The 22,477-nt window shown below is 38.6% G+C and overlaps 1 protein-coding gene across 2 annotated transcripts in view; it reads right to left on the bottom strand.

Annotated features, from left to right (window-relative positions):
- LOC117412054 (calcium/calmodulin-dependent protein kinase type 1-like) overlaps positions 1-22,477 on the bottom strand; it is a 50,364-nt gene that overhangs the window by 8,494 nt on the left and 19,393 nt on the right. For both annotated transcript variants that reach the window (XM_034020023.3, XM_034020024.3), the window contains exons 3-4: positions 7,651-7,782; positions 1,824-1,898 (exon numbers count right to left, since the gene is read on the bottom strand). In XM_034020023.3, the coding sequence (XP_033875914.1) occupies positions 1,824-1,898; positions 7,651-7,782 (207 nt within the window). The remainder of the gene's footprint in view (positions 1-1,823; positions 1,899-7,650; positions 7,783-22,477) is intronic.

Genomic DNA, 22,477 nt, shown 5'->3' with positions numbered 1-22,477 from the left:
TCGAGAGACCCAGTTCTGTCACTTTACACTGTACTATGCACTTCACTCCACTAAGCTAAATAAAAAGGTTCTCAAAAAAACTGTTAGCTCCCATATCCAGTTTATCTGTACTGGGTTTCAATACCCTGCAAATTACAATACTGTACCCTGATATACAGGTTACAAGATACCATGGATGGGCACCAAATGAAACATTTCACCCCCAGTTTACCCCTCTCCACATTTATTAAACATGTCAAATCTGCATTCAACTGGTGACATTTTCAGCCTCTAAACCTGCACCCCCTCCCCATTCAGCAGCGGCAGCAGAAGTGACAGCCATTAGCTGGTGAGCTCTGGGCGACTCCCTCTGTGAGTCTATCTGAGAGCTCAGCTCTTGTGGCTCAGCCTCTTGCTCCCAGGGGGGACAGCCTGCTTTGATTTCCTGGAAATATCACTGCTGGAGGAAGGCTAATTAACTGGACAGAGTGATTAATTCATGGACTCGCTTGAACACTTTCCCCAGGGACTCTTTATACCACAGAGCACCACCAGAAGACACAGCCTCTGCTTCGCTCAGACTCTGCAGCCTAAACGTGAAATGCAACAGCTGAATGCGCCGCCCCTTTTACACAAGCTACCTGCTGAGAATTCTTGGAACACTGCTGCCCCATGTGGTTTAAGTGTTCTGCATGCCTCTAACTGCACTGGACAGAATCTGATGTACTGTAATATAATCTTTACCCCATGATTCACCATGATTTGTGAGATTCGGGGCTTATCTGCAGCCTCATCTAATGCTGCTGAGGTGCTTTTTTGTACCATTTGGAAAATCGCTCGATTTTTACATTTATGTGGATGGTCTCAGAAATAACATAAAAGGTGATAATGTTAGTTATGAGTTTCAATCCTAGAAATGGCTTACTTGTTTTGTGTTTAACAAAAAACAGAAATTCTTGCTTCTCTTTTAGAACACTTGGTGGAGATCATAAGCTCCCCAGTACACCTAGAACAACTCAACCACGACCACCCTACCCATCTGTGTCAGACTAGACTGGCTGCAAACTGTAGCTAACTCTCCATGCCATGCCTTTTTAGAACTTGAACAGCAACTCTTATCTACAGCAGCCTACCATGGGGCACGCCGATCCCTCTATGTTGTATCGTACAGGAAAAATGCTGTCAGTATCTTTTATTGCAGTAACGTACTGACCTGTAGCCAGCTGTCTACATTATCTATGCATACTTAAGATACCTCTTTCCATTAACTTACATACCAGACAACTGTATTGAAATCAAATTTACAAAGTGCCAAGCAACTCACTTGAAATTCCTTAGATAATGGTAATCTTGTGGGTTAATTGCCATTGTACTTAATACTACAGTATGTGGTTTTAAGTCTCAAATTCCTCTTTCCAACTACTATTAAATGTGTTGCCAAATGCCTTAATACTGTGGTTAACACTGGAGGGCAAGTCACCCACTTACTGCACTTGTTAAAACCATACTGATTAATAATAAAGCTTAACTTAATATCCTACAACATATGCAATCTGGCCATGAACCAGAGTGCTTGTCACTTCCAATGCAGGTGTGTACCATTAACCTAACATTTCATCCCTGCCCTTGCTTGTTTTATTTAGTGGAGAAGGTACTGATTAAATTGAGGTGAATATACTGAACTGTATGAGAGCTGAAGGCATTTGCTGTATCATCTCAAATATTATCAGTAAAAGCAATACATTTCACCTTTGCTTGAACCAAACCGTAGGGGTAACCTGAAGAAAAAGATTTTGAATAGCAGGGAAATGTAAATATAACAACAAAAGCACAGCGAGACTCACAGCTGCATGACGAGGTACAGGTGGGATTTGCTTTCGAAGATATCCTCCAGTGAGACGATGTTTGCATGTTTAATTCTGGAAGGCAAAAAAAGAAAATAAGAACATTAAGTCACTGATGAAAACATTAATCACATGTTAAACAACAGGAGAGGAACAGGTGTGCCAAGTACCCTGGGGGCCCCCGAGTCCAATGATCAAGCATTGTAAAAACCATGCTTAACTTTGACACACTAAAGGTTTGGAGTGAAGAGCAAATAGCTAACAGATCCTAGGTTTCCCAGCACAGCCAGGTGGTCTGAGAACGTTGAGCAATATGAAATTATTTATATTATATAACACTTTGCCAGCAGAAAAGAGATTATAACAATATGACAGTTCATTTTACTGGGTGAGCTCCCACATTATCATTTTTTTTCTGCACCTAAAGTAGAACAGCAGCTAGGTGATATTTAAATTAATTCAATTTAATTTAAAAACATGGTTCAAATCAATGAAACTGCTGTTGAAGCCAGAAAAAATAAGCACATGCTTTTAATACACATGCAAAGTGCTTCTAAATTAAAATGGTGTTCAGCATCTTTAATAGAAAGCTGCATTGCTGTATCTGCGTTGCACAGTTATGAATAAATATTTTAAAAAAACAATTGTGGCGTGGTGTATTGTTGTCAAATAGTACTTAAAAAAAGGCTTTTGTTTCCTTGACTAGTCTGTGCAGCTCTCCTCAAACAAAACGCTGTGGGCTGAATTCAGCAGCAGGCAATTCTCAGAAACTGAGTTTGACCTGACAATACCGGGAGATCAACCGAGAGAGATGGGATGGGAGGCAATTGCAAAAAGAAAACTCGTGGATGGTATTGCCGTTGTGTCAACAATTCATGAAAATGTTTTTAGTCCATTGTGACCCGATGAAACACAGCAGAGCTAGGATTACATTTTATTTATGGTGCCACTTCCCCGTTATTAAAAATTGAATTTTCCTAAATGAAAGCCAAGACTAATGTACAGTACAGTACTGTACTGACAAATTTAATTGTACATTCACGATAAGTATTTTCAATAATACAGTTAAGAACCATTGTAAATTATAAAAAAAGGAATGCCTTTCATTGGCTTTAGTTATTGTAATCTCACAAGCTTTTCCGATTGATAATTTTCAGCCCTTAATTGACGAATAGAGAAGAATATAACACCCTCTAAAAGCAAGACAAGCTTTGTGTGTTTGAGATCTACTGCAGAGTTGAGTCACTGCTTTTTGTAGGTGTCAGTACTTATCTCAGATTATTGACTTGCCCTCCCACACTTATTACTTCTGAATGGTGCTCTTAAGTAGTTTCAGCCGAGTTGTCCTTGTTCAATATGTGACTCTTCATAACATAAAACGCATATATGGTTTGTCAGTTGTAAGGGTTAGGGTTAGGGTTGTGGCTGTGCAATTACCATGAGCAAGGATATAAAGGGAGGTTAGAGCTGTGCGTGTTTAAGCCATTGATGGCTAAAACAAACATATAATTAAAAATAAATAATAAATGAGTCTTTGCTGCATGTCTGAGTCACAGCAGATGTAGGTGTTTTTTTGTGTGAAGTAAAAGGCTCCCACTCCCACACAAATGCAGTGCTGTGATTATTATTTTACAGAAAGCCACAATGTTCTGAAAGAATGGCTTGACCTTGGAAGGCAAGACTTTATCTTCATTTTTGTATGCATTTAGTTTTTTTGTTATGTTTTATGTGATATTTAGAAAAGAAAGAAGTTCATACCAGCGCCTTTCACAACTCCTACGTGAGAAGCCGGTTTGTAGGATGAAAGCGAGGTAGGAGGAACACAGAAAAGCAAGCGGTTTTGTCTCGTCTCAGGGCTGAGTAGATCATAGAGAAAGATTCCTTGTTTAGAAGTTTGTTCGATGATCTTCAGCTTATTTTGTTTGATTTGGATTAATGATTTAGTGGATGAATTACAAACAACATCAAAATAAAAGAGATACATTTGTAATACATCTTCTAGAGAGCATTCGTATTCATTTGCAAAAACAGACAATTCCAGATAGTGACAGACACGCCTTGTTGAAAGGGTTATTGGACGAACGTTACACAGACAGAGAATATTCAAGCAGATAAGACGCAGAGTGACCGAGACCTTGGAGCACTCTCCATGACTCAGTGAATGAAACAGTGCCGCATTGGAAACAATGATGTTGTTCAGAGAAAAAGAAAGCAGATCTGTTTAGCATTCTTCATGGTTTAGTCAAATGCGTTGCAGTTATTAAACGATACACACTTTAGATAAGCCAGTGTTGTTTATCTACAGTAATTCATAGTTAGAATTGTAACAGTTTACTCATAGTTTATGATAAAACAATAAAATCACTGGAAAATGGAAAAGAAGAGTTGGATTTGGGCACAATGCTGGTCAGTGGCTTAAATGATACTAAACACTTCTGGTCCTCTGCTCTAACCCCCTGACAATAATGTCTTGTTATTGTGAATAAATTACAAATCAAAAAGCAGTCGATGCAACATAGGGAGAGAGGGTGGTCCTTTACAAAAAGCAGTACGAAATGATATATACAGCAGAAAACAGTACAAAATAAATATAGAGCAACTACTGATAACGCAGTCACATCAAAAACTAAAACAAAGCATAAGACAGATGGCAGAAATGTAAGAATAGCATTTAGTTGAAATGACAGTTATTAACGATCTAAGGACGTGATACGTCTCTACAATACAATATAGTTTTTTGATGAATAATGCCAGACACTGAGGTAATTACCAGATATGAAGGCTTTAGCTAAACTTGTTACAGCAAGTTAGGTTATCATTTCGACATCTGCACAGTGATCGGAAAATCTGTCCTGAATGCTTATTACTTCATACAAACTGACAGACAGCAATTACATGGTTCTGATTACTGAACTTCACAAACTAGAAAATCAATGAATGAAGAAATCAATGTATTAACTAAACACAAAACGACCACAGAGGTTAAATGTCTGGTATGTCAGATTGTTTCCTCGATATAAAACACACTGCTGATTTAGGAATGACTGAGCCTGTGTTTTTCAATTGCTCAATTTATATACGGTTCCCTTGTATTACAGAAAGAACTGACAATCCCCAGTCTGGCCACCATGTGTCACAATCACTCCATCAGAAGAGTTTTTTTTTTTTTTCAATATGCAACAGAAAATGTGGAGGTATGAACAAGCACACCCTGTCAGCCTTTTCTACTGCTGTCAAAATCACCCCTGTGAGCATATTCATGGCACTATATTCTAGGATTGCTGTTTGGAAACCCACGTAAAAGAAGTTTATAAAAAGGGCTTAGCCTAGCACCTAGGAGACAGGTTTCCACAACACCATGCTTAAAATCAGTCTAACTCTACCTACGCAATAGCACCCAATGAAGCATACACTAACACTTGGTGAGGACTGCCTTGGGTTGTTTAATAGAAAGATGACACATACTCGTACACATGAAATAAAGCTTTAATTTAAGTTGTGACTATCACTTAACCTAATGCAAATAAAAGAGGCATTATTGTATTATTGCATTATACCATGTTACATGATACTGTAAATGAAGACACACACTGTAGCTGCCAAGACTAATATCCTTCAAGAATAAACACGCACCATTGTTTTTTCTAGTGGCTATTATAGGTGGGGCCTGTTTCTTGTCTAATCTGTAAATCCTTTTAATATAAGTGTTTTTTTTTTATAAAGCCTGTTTGTGCTAAGCAGTGCCTGAGTATCTCTTTCGGACTGGTTAACAGCCCTAAAGAGAAGCCCAGGAGATCAACAAAGAACATAAACTGCGGTAGATAAAGTGCTTTTTACTTTGCTTTTATTTAAAATATTGATTGAGGGCAAATAACCTGCTCAAATCTTGCTCAAATCTGCATAACCTGTTTCACCTTCAGCTCCCTGTTGTCACCTTAGCAACTGATCTGGCCACTACAGTTCAGTTGGAAACGTAACTAACTTTTTTTTTATTTTAATTTAGGTTTGAACTCCACCAAATGGAGCAGTACCACTTTTGATTCTCACTTTAATACAGTGTCCTGGTCAAATTCCTAATTATCTGGTTAGAATCAGAGACAGACCCTGGATGCCATTTTGGGAGACATATATAATGGGATTATGCTGTAGTCTAATTTTAATTAGAAATACACTGGAGCCTACAGCTGTAGTGGTATAGGTCAACATATGTTGACTGAAACCCTGGTCAGCATACCCACAAAAGAGTGCAGCCATACCCATGGCTGTTCTGCTTATTCCTAATTCTTAATCAGACTGGGACTGAGGTTCGAAGAATGAGATAGTATCCCTCCCTCTGGGATACTCAGTAGTACCAGGATGAAAAAAAAACAAGATCCATGCTTATTAAATAATATCACTAACTACTTCTTAGTCATGGAGCCAGTAAAAAATAAATCCTCAATATAGACAAACTGGTATTCTACATGCTGTGTGGCTGTGAGTGTCTGTCTGTCTGTGTGTGGATGGCGTGGGTTGGTGACTGAGGCAGTTGACTAAAAGTTGCTTAGCACACAAAAAAACAGCAGCCTGCTCATAAATAATATGTTTATCGATTTTGTGTCTTCACTGCTTGACTGAACTCCAGAAATGAATCATTTAATTACTGGATGAAGTCCAACACAGCACAAAGTGTAAAACAGCTATAAAAGCTTGCTACTTCACTTTCCCTTGGCAGAGAAGCTCTTTGAACTTAATTTCCAAAATAGAATGAATGAATGAATAAATAAATAAATAAATAAATAAATAAATAAATGCTCTATACCACTAAAAGGAAACAATATGTGGGAGCGATATACTGGCAACTTATTTTATTTATATTACATAACAGTTATGACTTGTAGCCTTCAGCAGCCAGCATTAGCTTTTTTGGGAAAAGCTTCTCTTGAGTGAGGACAAGATAACTTGCCTGGAAGGAGGACGAAGCTGCAAGTCTTTTTAGCATCGGTGACTGAGCTCATGGACAGCAGAGGGAAATCCAACTGTTCTGAGGAAGATATTTTTCTAGCTATTGTCCTTATTCTCACCCAACACAGGCCAGTTATTTTGCTAGGTTAATTTGCTGGCTGTTACTTTGACTCTCGTTGTAATCCAAAAGTGTCCCAAAAATTGTTTGAGGTGGGTGTATTTATTGTGTTTAAGTCACTGCAACTAACATGCATTACCATTACAAGAACCCAGCGTAACTAACGTAGAGCACTCGGCACACGATTTACAGGAAACTGTCTCTTCTCATTCACACACAACACAGCGGTAGGGTAGAACTGGTGCCTCAAGGCCTATGTATTTTGCTGTATCTATGGAAACAGTGCAACAAACTAAAAATAAGAATATCCCCATAGATTTGACATTTCCGGGACTGAATTTCTGACACTTTAATAACAGATATTATTATATTATTTTTCTTGATTGCTGTTATTATTTATTTTGGCAAGGATTGTGAAGTTAAGATGTCAAATATCCTTATTTTACTTTGGTACAATGGTTTAACCTAAAAGAAAAAATAGAAATAGATAGACAGGATTTTTCCATTTATATTTCTGTTTCCCCTCGTTGCAGATACAGGATGTGTCTGGGATATATCTGACTTCCTTGCTGCCTGGTAACCGTGACCTTTAATTAATATCAGTGCGCTACTTTGTTGGAGGAGAAATCGAGAACCATGTTCCTCACGGAGCTTTGCAATTGCAATAACCTAGCATGTCACTTCCTCCTTCTGCAAAGCTGGAGCCAATTCAAGTAGGAAATGCAAAGCAAAAGTCCTGTATTGATATTCCGGGTGTGTACTCACTTGTGAAGGACGGCGATCTCGTTCTCAATGTTGTTCCCTTTTCCCTCCAGGGCTTTCTTGGTGATGCACTTGATGGCAACGAGCCTATTTGTTCGCTTCTCCTCTGCTAGAACAACCTCTGAGAAGGCACCCCTGAAACACAGAGCCCACTGTTAGAGGTCTTAGATAACTAGTAAGATGTACAACTCAGTCCCTATATCTGTGAACTATAAGCAATATGAATGATAATACATGCAAGAGAGAGCTGGTTACCATGGTCAGAACAATGCCTCAAAACTATCAACATAAAAGTACACAAATAATTACTGGTACTGAAGCTAAATTAATTGTCAGCAAAGTGGAAGTGAACCAGTTTGGAAAACACAAGTCTTCTTTAAATTGGTCGGAGTTGGTTCTTTGCAGTATTTTTTTTTTGCTACACTGCTATTACAGGAGACTGTGAGTCCCTGTGCCTGTCACCTCCTTAATTTATGGAATCGAATTTCTATCCAGTGAAGCTCACCGTTTGCACTGAGAGAAACAGGAACCAAGAGAGACACAGTGAGAGAGAGAGAGTGACAAATAGTGAAGCAGAAAGAGACCATGAGAGACAGAGAGTGAGGGGCTAGCAAAAAAAAACATGCAATCAGTTGTAACAATTCGAGCCATTAAAAAGGGGGCCTGGATTTAAACCTCTTAGATGTCAAGATTTGAATAAGAGGTCTATTCTATTGTTCAGAAACATTAAAAAGGGATATATTGTTTTTAATGTTTGAAGAAGAAGAAGACTATAGTGAAAAGGAAGCAATTCAAGAGAACAGAAAAGCTTATAGAACATATGTATTATTTCAGCAACAGGTAACGAAAATGTATTCAGTTTTATCCCTGGGGTCCTTTCAGAGTTCAAGACAGAGAAAGTATGTATTGGGGGGGGGGGGCAGTTCATCTTATTCCCACATGGGGCTCAGGTTTCCAGGAAGGGATGCCAGGATTCCTGGAATCCTCTGTGACATTAAGATTCCGAGATGATTCCAATTATGGGAGGGAGGAGGGACAAGAGGGAACAGTGTAGAAAAGCCTCTGAACAGTTTGGAATTTACAGCAGCTTATCTTGGCCATCCTCTGAACACACAATGCTCATGCTTGTTTAATCTGAAGTAGGGGGTTGCTATTTCAGTGGAGTAGTAGCACACAACAGCCCGCAGGTTTTTTGTTTTTGCAATTTAAAACATGAAACAGTGGACTTGCATCCGGCTATTTGGCATACACATTTTTAATTTTTCTGTCAATTAATTTGTCTGTTGTCAGTGCGCTTAAGGCTGCAGAGCAGAGATACAGCACAGAACAAAAAAAGTAAGAATAAAATAAAAAGGAAAAAGAAAACATGCCGTCTCTGACAACGTGTTATGCAATTAAGCAGTTGCCATATCATTCCCTCCACACCGGCAGAATCTATGTGAGCTGCTATACAAAGAAAAACAGACTCTATATACATATACACATATATATTGCACTTCTCTATTATAATGCTTGTTCCATGACTTCACAAGACCCAATCAGTACAGACATCACACGCAAATGGTGATTGAAAAATATTTAGTCTACATGTTGCTTATCATTTTCAAATAAAATGCAGTAAAAGATAGGAAGGCAGGAGGATATTATTCAAATTGTCAGGGCGACATTAAAACAAACTGAAGGAATAAAAAAAGACACAGGGTACTGATTTTTTATTTATTTTGGCTTAGGATATGACCTTTGAACAGGCTTGTATTGCAGAATTTGTGTGGCTGTTATATTGTGGCACATGGAATTTAGATTGTGGTCTTAACTTATACAGACCTGTCTCTGCGTGCGTCCAGCCAATTGTTCATCACCAGCATTCAGGAACAATTCCACTTACAGGATGGGGACTCTTTCCCAGAGTAGGAGGGAAATAGGCTGCCCCAGGAGATCAATGGGCTAATGGCACAACGGTATGCTGATCAGAAGCAGCCCACAAGAACACAAGTTGCCTGTGGCTTTTCCAGCTGCAGCCCCTAGTCTGGATATCCAGCTGTCTTAGTTTTTAATGAATCATAACACACTGATAACTAAAAACAATAAGATACGTGTAGCTGCATCAAATCTTGGAGATAAAAAAAAACAAAATAACTATGAAAGTAATGTGCAACAGACTTAAGGTTTGAAGTTGGCTCTTCCATTCCAGCTCTTTGTTCCAACCATGTTCAAAATGATTTATCTGAACCAATTAAACCTTCATCCAGGTCCTAAAGTATTGAAGTATTTTATAAAACTGAATTGTGTATATTAATCTTGAAGAGCAATGGTTCTCCAGGAATTGAGCACCCCTGGATTTATTGTACGGTCAATTCAAAAGATACTTTCACTGGTTTTTAACATTAGCAGTTTCATTTCCTTGGTGCAAGATGAACTTTGGAGTAAAGACCTTGACAGCTCTGGTGCTTTGTATTTAATCTACACAACACTGTGTTATCGAAACAACAGTGTTTACGCTGTTGCTGCTACTGCCAACAGAATGTTCTTAAAATGGGACGTGTTCCCACTTGGTCTAGTTGTTTTTACACAAATAAGATATACTTCCCAAGAAGTAAGCTAAATAGGGTTCCTTTCATTCTGGGCTGCAGATAGTTATAATGTTATCATAATATGACTAAGGCAGCATGAAGTTACTTGAAACTTTACCAAATGCATACCTTAAATCGTTGCTCTTTAGGATAAGATTTTTTTTTTGTGGTACAAAATACACAAAAAAGAAAATATACCTTCCACAAGCGTAGCAGCTATTTAAAATGTAAAATCTATGTTGCATGGTTCATGTCACTAACAGCAACCCCTGGCTAGAGAGCTGCCTTCCTCTCATATTGCGTCTGCTATCTCATTCTTAAAGACTCTACCAAGAAAGAGCCATTCGGGTGCATCAAATGAATGCAAAATAATAATGGCAATAAAAAAGACAAATAAATAAGGGGGTGGCCTATCTGTGAGAATGAAAGTTTAGGCTGGAGGTAACTGAGGTACAGGCTGGAGATTGCTTTCACTGCTAGACAAGCGCTTTACTCTGGGGATCCTGCCTTAATTTACTAAAAGAGGACCATCCACACCAGTAAAGTTTGCCATAAGAATGCAGACTCCCAACAACAATGCACTGCAAATAATGTTAAAAGTTCAAACAGGCTCCAAATCCGTGACAATTAATCAGAGCACCATTCATAATAAAACACTTCAAATCAGAAATAGGGCAATAAGGAAGGAATACCAGTAAGTACATGGGTTATTCTGTTGACAATGGTTTTAATACTGTCTTCTACTATTTACAAGGTTGTTGGTATTTATAACTCCTGCACTGAATAATTATCACCATAGCTGCATGCTATTCCATATACAGTAGCATATAATCCACTGAGAATAGGATAACAAACAAAATCGAGTTTACTTATTATTGTCATTGATTTTCTGTTGTACAGCATGACATTGCCGTTAGGTATGTACACTCTTCCTCATACATTTCCTGCCAGATTGTCTTTTTCTCTGTCATTCTAACCTATTTTTTTTTTTTTTTTTTTTTTTTTAAAGCAGCTACAGCTTTAAAAAAACTCCGAGACAAACCCACAAGACACACAAGCCAGACGGAAGATAAATAAAAATAAAAATTCCAACAATTTCCTGCTTAACACCTGGCACGGTAACTTGGCTCTTTGTTAGTATTTGCATAGTAGATCTATTTCCCGGTAAAGATAACAAGCCACAACACAGAAGAGTTACACATTGAAGTTAGGTCAACTAAAAGGAAGCTTTTCCTATAGCGCTGTCATTTTCCCCAGCTCTTCCCTCTGTACCTCATTATGACACAGTCCCCAACCCTCACTTCCTCTGTAGCTCTGTATAAACGACTTTAAGAAGCGCCCAACTCCCCCTCACTCTGGGTCCCTATGTACCTCCCTATAAATAACTTGCCAGACAGCTCTCACTCTTCCACTTTATGTCCATTTACTTTAATGGAAAATGTAGAACTGTTTACAGTACTTATAATCAGAACATGATAAAGCGAGTGACAAAACCAATATCATACCCGATTGCCTAAGATTTCAGTTATTTTGTATACGCAACCTGTGCTGGTACCCTGTGTTCAGACCTGCTACCCGATGTCGTCCATCCCTCTACCCTAGCCTGAGCTTCACACCAAGCACGACACCTTCACCTTAATATGGCGGGAAGAAAGAGGAAGGGGGACTAAAAATAAACCAAACATAGAAAACTGAATTACAGTGTAGAAGACAGTTTGAGCCCCCTTTTCGAGTCCTTATTCAGCGCTCTGCTGTTGCTCTGCGCCAAATTCTGTTGCGTCAGAAGACATTTCTCAGACTGAACAGAGTGCAGCAAATACGAACAGATATTCCCCCAGTTTTGAATTCAGCGTGGAAGTTGGAACAAAATGCACAGTATTATTACCACAGTTCTCTGTAGGATCACAGTGTACCTAATAGGAAGAATAAACAAATAAACTAAGAAAAAATAAATACATAAATAAGTGGAAAATCCAGTGGGTTGATTCGCGTGAGTTAATCTCTGCGAGTAAACGGCAGAATCAGTGGGGGATGTTCACAGGGCAAGGGATTCTGGGAACTGGAGGACGATTCCACCTGCGATAATCCCGCTGACTCTGAGAATAATCTGGATTATCACTTCTAAGAAAAGGCTGGCATAGAGCCCCACACCCCTGGCTTGGTAATGCAGATTCAGCCCTGTCTCAGCCCCAGTTTTATTGTTATGTTTGAATGAAGTTCATAATCATGGGAAATTTGTTTTGTTTTGTTTGCTTTAGTTTTTCAACAGAACACTACAGTAAAACACATTTTTAGGTTTCAAGGCGATTCCTGAGTCCAATATTCATTTTTGTGATTTATAAGGAGTTTACAAGAGCGCAAGGCGTATCTTGTTGTATAAGATATGTCACTTCATACTGCTTTTATTCTAAATACTGTGTGTATGGAATACCTTTTCCAGTCATGGTGGCTTATGAGTGAACATACAGTAACTGGCTTTTACTAGCCAAATATCAAAACAAGCCTTTCAAGCATCACCTTGTAATGATACATTTAGTTAAACAAAACTACTTTTTCTAACTATGAAAAAAAACAACAGAATTGTGACAGTAATGTTGCCCAAGCTCTTTTAAGGTTAAAGCTTCTCCATACTGATGTTGTCATCAAGGCAGTTATCAAGATAAGGACTCAAATTAAAACCAGTCATCTTGTTCACACTCCAAGTCCCTCAGAGAAAGTGTGAAACATGCAGGGTTCTGGTGTGCAAGGACACAGGCCCCTGTGGCCAGGTGAGAGCAGGTGCTGGCATGCAACTGGGCATCTATCCTAAAGTGGTGTGGCTCTTTGGTTTGGGAGAGGTTCAAATTCAAAGTAGGGGATTCAACTAAACTGTACTAGTGCATTTTGCATAAACACATCTACAGCACGATTTACCAAGGAAATTATTTTACCTAGTAGACAGCCTGAAGAATTCAAATGACACAAAACATGCATTTAGTTAGGCTGCAGGCAGCCAGAGCATGTGGAAGCTAGCCAATAAACCCAACAAACCCAACCAGTTTAAACACAACACTTCAGGAACACCCTTGTGAACTGAATGCTCTGCCTAAAGTAACTTTGCTTAAAAGAACACCTTTTTGGCACTGATGGCGATTTGTTGCTGAACGATTCAAAACGGTACTGTTTTATAACCGGATAACTCATCATCATCATCAAACTCAAATTCAAATGGTTTATTCAATCTTTTCAAAACTGACTTGTCATCGCAAGAGTAATCTAGAGCTGGTGCTGCATTTTTTTTAACGTGTGTAGGGGTGCTGTGTTAATAACCATTGTTAAAATTAATTCTTGTATTTATTACTGTTAGAGCCGCTGCTGCATGTTGACCTTATGTAGGGGTGCTTTGTTAATTTAGTTTGTCAGTTTTATTACAGCTCAATGTATTTGTTTTTTTATTTGATAGGAATCTGAATTCTCAGTCTTTGTGCGTATCTAAATCTTTACCTGCATTTTTATAATGGTCTTTTAATCTTGGTTTTACCAGCAAACAGCAGCCCTTCTGTAAATGTGCCTGTATGTTCTACATTTAATGAAAGCATTCATTCATGCATTGATGTTATCTGTAAAGTCATTTGCCTGGTGTTTAAAGCGACTACGGTTACCCAAGTCAAATAAAGTCAAAGTATTCCAAGATAGTGTATCTCAAACACATAGGCAGTTTAAATGAACTATGACTGCCTATCTTGAAGTGCATGCATCTTTTAAGGAAAACAGTTGAATGATTGTACACGAACAAAAACAAATATTAGAACAAATTATCAAAAATACTAAAGGCTGCACACTTGGGTATTAGGTTTTGTGTACTAACATGAGATCATCCTTCACTTCAAAAGGCTCAGTGAGGTAAGATATCAAGTCACATAACACATGTTTTGGTTTATGCCTTCTTCAGTGTTCTGAGTTCAGTGTACGGAAGAAGGCACTAGCAGAAACGTCAGTCAACATGACTCACAGCACTTATACCTGTATCACAAGGCATTCCATACTTTCACTACCCCCTGCAATAACCGTGCTCTACTGCACCGTAGTTCAGCAGGCGGCACTATATTCGTGTTTAGCTTGGTAGATAGCTTTTGAAAATTTAGAACACACCAGGATCTACTCGTTTCCAAATTATGAAAGCATTTTAAAAAGGGGCTCAATATCCCACTCTTTTATCATCACACTTATTAATAACATTTAAATGTTTTTATTCCTTAAAAAAAAAAAAACAGAGTCAAACCTTCAATGATCTAGCAAAACAAGCTCCAAATCAGCAATAAACTAAATGATTCTTGTGAATAGTGAGGACACTTATCTTCCAGGGTAGTGAAAGGGGAAGGGCCAGATTAGTATTAGGCTCTGCCAGGGAATGATGTATTTCCAACGCAAGCACGGCCTTGGTTAATAAATCTGTATTTGAAAGGTATTGTAGGGCTGGCTAGAGAATAAATCAAGGACCTGAAATAAAAGCATCAGTAATAAACAGTTTAAGTCAGAGTGTGGCTTTGCTGCAGACTGTAACTCATTGGCATCCCTGATCTAACTCTGATCTCCTCATCATCCCACACACTAAACCCTTTCTGTGTATTCCTGCAAATAGGCCAAAATGGTTTTAGAAGCACCAGGGGATTCAGATCTCCGTTAATTGATCAGGATCAGTCCAGAGCTCGGAATCCCCTGGTGCTTCTGAAACTTTATGATGTTTATAGATTAAAAATGTTTTTGCTAAGGCTTTTCCTTGTGCCTGGAGCATTATATTGCTTGACCTATGAAATATTGAACACTTTTCTGTGATAGCAATTCAAGCCTGGTTTCCAGTTGGTTTGAATCAACTTCACTCATTTCTTTAACCAGGTTGGCTGTACAGTGACACATGAGTATATGTAATTGAGGTGATCAATGTATAGAAATGTCTCTGAAATTATGAATGTAATAAACAGCGGTTGCAGTTCAGGTCATAACATGAATTGTGAATTGTGCCTAATAAATGGCATAAACTTAAAGTCTTCAGTGCTACTAATCCAGCACTTTTCAATAACTTGTAAATTTGTCACACAGAAGTATAATAATAATAATAATAATAATAATAATAATAATAATAATAATAATAATATGATGATGATGACTTGGCACTCCTAAGCAGCAAAAGGACAGAAAGGGTTAAAGTTCCAGTTCCCTACTGTAACTATGTGGATGGTGGAGTCTGCAGTCATGACAACGGCAGAATAAAACAAAGGCAGCATATTTTGTGTTTGTAAGCGCTGTGTTGCTTTAAAAATTAACTAATCTCCAGGCGTATTTACAGACGTCCCCCTGGACTTCTGTATTTAGAAAACCTTGTTTACCTGGCACAAGGATGTACCAAGTACTGAAGCGTGATGCATTTACAGAAACCGGTCCGAGGGCAAGCCTGTCTCTCCGAGAAGGAACCCTGGTACATCCTGGTACAGCTTTACTGATCAAACAATAAAGTTTGCAAGTCCCAAACTTACCAGTTTCTAGAATTTAGCACATAAACCAAAGTGAAAATGTACATATAATACTTAATGCATTTCTGGCTTCATGCATTGTAAATATGACCTATAAACATCATACACAATGACTGTCAATACAGCCTAACAGATTAGTTCACAGCAGAACCTGTTTTGTTATTTTGATGCACAGTAATCTTGGGTACGTCCTCCAAAATGTTTGCAAATGGTTGCTTCCTGATGCAACAGCTTCAGTGCTTTGGAAATAAATCTCTTGAGAAGAGCTCAAGAGCTTCACAGCAACACAATGCGGGATAAATAAGACAGGTTCTTCAGGCCAGACCAAGAACTGCTACTCTATCATTGACGGTAACAGAATGTTTGCTTACAAACTTTCTCCGAATGGTTGGGAGTTGGTAATGTGAGAGCAACCAATGCCAAAACCAGCCAAAGCTACTCCATATGTATTGTACACATTTCCAGAATATAACGTACCAGAGACTATCCACACTGGGAACCTGTAGTTGTATTTGAACAGACATGTATTGCATCTGAATTAATTCTAATGTTTTAACTTCCAAGAAGCTGAGAGCAATCCATCATAGTATGAACAGCAAACATCCAACAAGGCCACAAGAACAGCACAAAGAGCACTGAAAAGAAACGCACAGAAGTTATTTTTCTCAAATGGCTGAAAGTTTGTTCAGAATGTTTGAACAGTTCAAGTTGTTTGGCTTCCTATTCACACCTTTAAGCTGTTTGTGTAAGAACAGTGTTTGGTTATTTAAAATAAAAGGTTAGTTTTTTTTTCCTTCATGCATTCATCAGTAAAAAGAATTATTGCGATTCTGAACTCTGTTGTAGATTTCAACAAAGATGTTTTATTCAATACAGTCGAACATCTGGGTATTCCATTGTCCCTAAGCATAGGTCATAACAGAATCAAACCAGACAATACAATGTTGTAGTTAATATAGACTTAACCTTATGACATCACTTTTTTTCCTTTAACCCAATCAGAAGAAAACAAGTTTCTTGGTTACAGTGATACAAATCTCTTCTCAGCCCTTGAAGTATCTGGCTCTGTCCAGATTCCCCTAAATGGGCTAGCTTTTATGCCCCCCTCATAAACCAACTGTACTTTCTAAGCAAAACCTGTTTATATCTAGTTTACTATTTGGGAAGATGTTTATCAATAGGTTTGTAGCTCTGATACAAAACAGTGGTCTCCGCAAAAGGCAAATATATTTCATGTTAGGGCTGGACATCAAACGATTTGTTTTTACAACATTGTCTTGTTGGTCAGTCTTTTATTCCAAAGACAAAAGCCAGGATACAATCAGCTTCCTAGGTTCTAACCAGAATTCAGGAGACTAAAAGATGTTAATCAGATCCCCAGTCTCATTAGAAATTTAACCAGAACCTATGCTCAATTTATGAGTTGTATTCTAAGACCTAACAATTCATTTATCTCTAAATAAAATGTTCCAACAAAAATAATGTGGCTTCTGTAAACAAAGGCACAAAGTATGAGGACAGGTATGTTAAGTTAAATCATAAGGCATGTGGTTTGGTTTGCTTGGTGTATGGGGAAAAGGATAAAGTTTTAATATGATTTAATACAGAAGTCAGTTAGAGAGTCTGGACAATTTCATTCTCTGGTGAAATGACTCAGCAAGTGCAAGGCAGACAAAAAGCAAGGCTTGTAAAACTGAGATTTGTTTTTTACCAGACACCATTTCTAAAATGAAAATACATGTTTGCTACAACATGTGTTTCTTTCGAAACTACACATTTCAGACCTATATAATGAATGGGTGTGCATTGATGAGAAAATATATGGAACTATTTTGTTAGCTAAAATTACTTTAAATCACATAAATAAACCTTACAATACTCAATATTGGTCTGTGCCGATCATTCCACGATTTCTCCTTAGTACAGTATTATATTCCAATGTCTACTGTATTGTATTTATATCTGGTGTCCTTTGTGATCCTTTTGAAAATGAGATCTCAAGAGTTTTTCTTTTAAAATGACACCGGTTTGGATTGTAGGGGTCTATATGGATTACGGTGTATCCTGGACTAGCTTTCAGAGCAGACGGTGATCCCAGCTCACCCAGCCCAGCTACCTCAGGAAACTGCATCCTATCTCAGTTGTCATGGCTACTCCACAAGCAGAGGCCTTGTGTGCCAAGTGCAGTCATTCCAGCACCTTTCACAAGCACAACATTTATCGCAATACAACAAAAAGACAGCAAGCAAAGTCAGCTGTCCCTTGGCGGTTGACACTTGACGTCACGTTACTGACAGCTGAGCAGAGCAATTAAGCTCAAAAACAGAAGTGTGTTATCATGTCATGACATCAACAGGGCACTATAGGTAGTAAAACTGTGCGCTACATGAAAATGCATATTAAGAATTTGTTGGGGTGATTTATCAAAAAACAAACTAGATCACATATATTCTAAAACAATTACTGACAGGGGTGTACCCCCATGTCTTAGCGAGAATGACGGTTATGAAACCCAACAGTCACGTATAAAGAAACACACTAAATTAAATGTACTCATAGCCTAGCAGAAAAAGCAATTAACAAAGTTATTTCCTGAATCCAGCAGTACTTCATGAGAAGCTTCTATCAACAGGATCCCGTCGCAAGCGACTGCCCCGCACACTCAGCCTCAAAAATAATTTAAAAACAACCACTGGGAAAGAACTAACGATTGCCTCCATGGTGTTCAGTATTCACTTCACTGAACAAATAGTGCCAAAACAAAGCTTTGCATACAGTATTACATTTCCTTCTTCCTCATCTTTGATTTCAAGCACATACAACTTCAAGGAGACCCAGTGGGCATCCCCTGCCAGCCATTCCCACAGCTGAATGAACACATTCATTAATACCATATACTTAATGCAGCTGTCCTGAATGAAAGGTTATGCAGCCGAAAGAATAGCATATGTTTCTTACAATTAAAAACTGCAGCACACATTTAAATGGGTTTTCAGAACCGTGGCTCATGTTATACTTGGAAGGCATTTGGGTGAACAGCCTCTGTACATGGATTTGCCTTTATGTACCCACCTTGGTAATATTCCAGTAACCCTGCCTCTATCCAGTAAATGCATTGTTATACCGTTTCCCACCCCTGGCAATTATCCATAGAAAACAAACCGATCTCCCTTCCCCCACTTCCAGGGACACCATAACAGCTGAATGCTGCAAGTGGCCACAGGCACATTAAATAAATGTCACTATATGTCTAGTTCTCTTGGGTATCGACATTCTCCAGTAAACATTATGGGTCAAATTCACAAAGCTTTTACTCAGGAGTCTATAAAATAATATTTATTTTTATAGATTAAATGCATGTTGTGCATATTCATAAAGCTGTTCTGGGCTTTGTTTTATATGGATTATGCATTCTGATTTTCATGAAATTCTCCTTGCCTACTGATGGTGTCCTTATCAACACTGGGTGAGGTTGTTGCAGCTGAAAGAGTGAATTCCCAAAGTGTATTTTTGGTACATTTGGATGCTGCTAATTTCACCAATTTGGTGGCTCTATTGCGTTGAATTCATCCATTTCAAACACATCTTGGTGCAAACCGTTGACGGGGAGACATAGAAGTACTTAATGGAAAATCACGCGCCTTTTGAGCTCTTCATTCTACATTAATGTTTTTCCAGTCTTATTAGCTCATATCTCACTTCAAGAAGGAGACTATTTCTTGCACATTTCATATCATCTTCGATCATTTTTTTCCCCCAGCCGTGCAGGTTCATAAGATGGGCACAATTAGAGCTGTGTGTTCCAGTGCTCTCAGTTCAGCAGTGCCTGATATAACCAGTGATCTGTTCTTTGACTGCAGCTTCTGCACTGGAGCCCACCTTGGCGACCTTTGCTATACAGGAGCCCCGTTCCCCTTTATTACACAATACACTTTAACACAGGAGTTAGCATGGGTCACTGTTTCTAATCAAAAAGACATTGTCTGAAAACGTATATATCTCATATATGAATTCTTGTGGGGATGCATTGCCAAGCAGAAGTGATCAACTGCCAGTGCTAGAAAGTGATGTGCTGTTGTATACGGCACAGAGCTTGTGCAACAAACTGGGTCACATGTCAGTGCAGTTAAAAAGAAAAAAAAACATTCAGATGTTTACAAGTAAGTTTGTCTCTCTTACAAGACCTGGCAGCCTCTTTGCTTTTAGGAGTTTTGCATTTGAACACTGCAGAGCTCTGTGGGAGAGAAGCAAACGACACGAAAACAGCACAAGTACATAAAGAAAAACACAACTGTATCTAGTCATGAAAAGAAAATACTGTCTGCTTTCACTCCTTTCGTGGATATGAAATAAAATAAATAAAACAAAGAAATAGTCTGGGTACACCACACACTAAAAAAATGACATTTAACAGTGAATGTTTATATGTAAATCATTAAAAAAGAATACATCTACACATATTTCTTTGTAAATACTGAGAAAATTAGTTTAATATACTTTTTTTATTGCTTTTCAGTTTTAATAAAATATTCAGTTAATGTGTAAATGTGATTATTATTATTGGTCAACATTATTAAAACAAAGAAGTGTCATTTTACAGAAATATGAAACCAGTGTGTGGCGCTCCTCGTCACTTTGACCAAAATTAAGGTGAAATAAAGAGATAGACATCCCATCATTTCCAATTGTTCTGTTATTTCTTACCATATGGCGTCTTTCTTTGTATTGTCTTAATAACCACTGACACTGGCATCATAAAGAACATTATATTTTTCGACTTTAATAATTACATTCCCATTGATGTCCATTTCTCTTTTATTTCTGTGGTAATTTCTGCGTGAACGAGACAGTGACAGTCGGACAGCCTCTCCTTTGACTCTGTCCGAGTAATGATGTGCTGTGTACAGAAACATAGAAGGCTTACGCAGACAAACCAGGCAATTCTATCTTTGGAGTAAGGGGGGAGTTTGCGTAGCAACTACAGGAATATAGAATGGTAAGGTACACCTCTTCATGATGACTCCCCCCCCAGAATGAAATAATATGCTTGGACAGGATTGGATTTACCGCTGTATCATGTACAAAGGGTTTCGCAGCCTCGCAAACAATAACAAACTTATGCACACCTGTGAGAAAAACTGTGAGTTTCATGGGTAAACCTTGAGACATCCCCATGCTATGGTGAGATCCAGCTGTCCTCAAGGATGGTCTTCTGGTGCTGTGAGGAGGCAGACCCACAGACAGTTGTTCCAGTTGCTACCTACACACAACACCAGAGCAATCTGCTGCAATAGAGAACAGTGATGGAGAGTAAAGAGAGTGAATTTATATGTAGTCGGTGTGTCATGGTAACTCGGTCCATGTGTTATGGAATTTATCACATCCAACAAAAGGATGCTTGGTTGCAGTGAAGTGCCAGGCACTTAACTCCTTTACTAGGCTACTAGAGCCAGCATCCCTGGTGAAAAAATGCAGTAGGGTTCCTAATAAAAAAGAGGTAGCAAATCCAAGAAATTATGTTCAAAAAATAAGTTAGAAATGAGCTCATAAAAGCAGCAAATGGAATAAGGAACTTAATTACTCAAGGGGAATTAGTCGCAAACATTGGAAGCATTTCAGAACCTGTGCTGCTCAACAACAAAATAAATCAAATAAAAATCTGCATGCACAGCGTCAGAAAACTCAAAAAATCTCTCTTCCCTCGTTAGGACCCATTCCAATTACTCCACTAATGTTATCACTGGGTGTAATTCACAGACTCTCCCCTGTGTGCTCAAAGGGGACGGAAATTACAGGCATCTAGCTCTTCAACAGCTAAATCAATATGAATTCATTTGAGATGAAAGGTGCAGATGAATTATTGATCGGGTTAGACACCTCTCCATATTTACAGGGCTGAGCAAGACAGCTGCTCCCGACCTCCCACTCCATAAAATATTTAAACTCCAAGTTGGATGAGAATGCAGGGCACAGAATGGCTTTCAATCCTGGCAGAAGCTGTGAGTACAAGAGTGCTGGAGTGTAGAGCAATATTTCACTGCAATGGCATTTCCACCTGTATGCACTCCACTGTAGAGGCCACTCCAAACTGTGCAGAGCTCCAGAGTTGGAACTTCCTCCCATGACAAATAGTGACGATCGAAGCCCTTGATGAGTTCAATAGAATAGATATTTTGATGTTATATTTTCATGTTTTTGTATTAACTTGTGTAACCATGACCTAGTGCATGTGTAGAATAGCATAACAAACACTGAGGATAATCGGGGCTCAAACCATCAGTGCAAATACTTATCACTTTGTCATTGTAATAGGAGTCAGCAACAGGTTCTTACTCTGACTAGCTGGCACCAGAAAACTGCACCAGAAGTCTGTAGAAGCTAAGCGGGGTTTGCGAGTGATACATATTATCCTTGGGCATGGAGGACCTCAGAAGCACTAGGTGCAGCAGAAGGTTTTGTTAGTAGTTTACTATGGGGACACTTTTATCAGTAGGGGAGACTACTACTGTATATGCAGATGATAAAGTTCCTGTACGTGTGAAAGCAGGTGGCTAAACTAAATTCTAGTACAAATCAGATCTATTCTAGCCAGGCTAAATTCTTCTGCCCTGCCTAATTCAATTACAAGTCTTCATTTCCCAATGACAAGAAATTGCATTTCTGCAGATCTATCCTGAATACATTCTATCATGCTGCACTGACTGCACTAAAGCACCGCACCAGAGAGATTGAATTACCATCTGCACAACT

This window comes from Acipenser ruthenus, chromosome 16 (assembly GCF_902713425.1).
Source record: "Acipenser ruthenus chromosome 16, fAciRut3.2 maternal haplotype, whole genome shotgun sequence".
Taxonomy (NCBI): domain Eukaryota; kingdom Metazoa; phylum Chordata; class Actinopteri; order Acipenseriformes; family Acipenseridae; genus Acipenser; species Acipenser ruthenus.
This window is presented reverse-complemented; position numbering and strand designations above follow the sequence as displayed.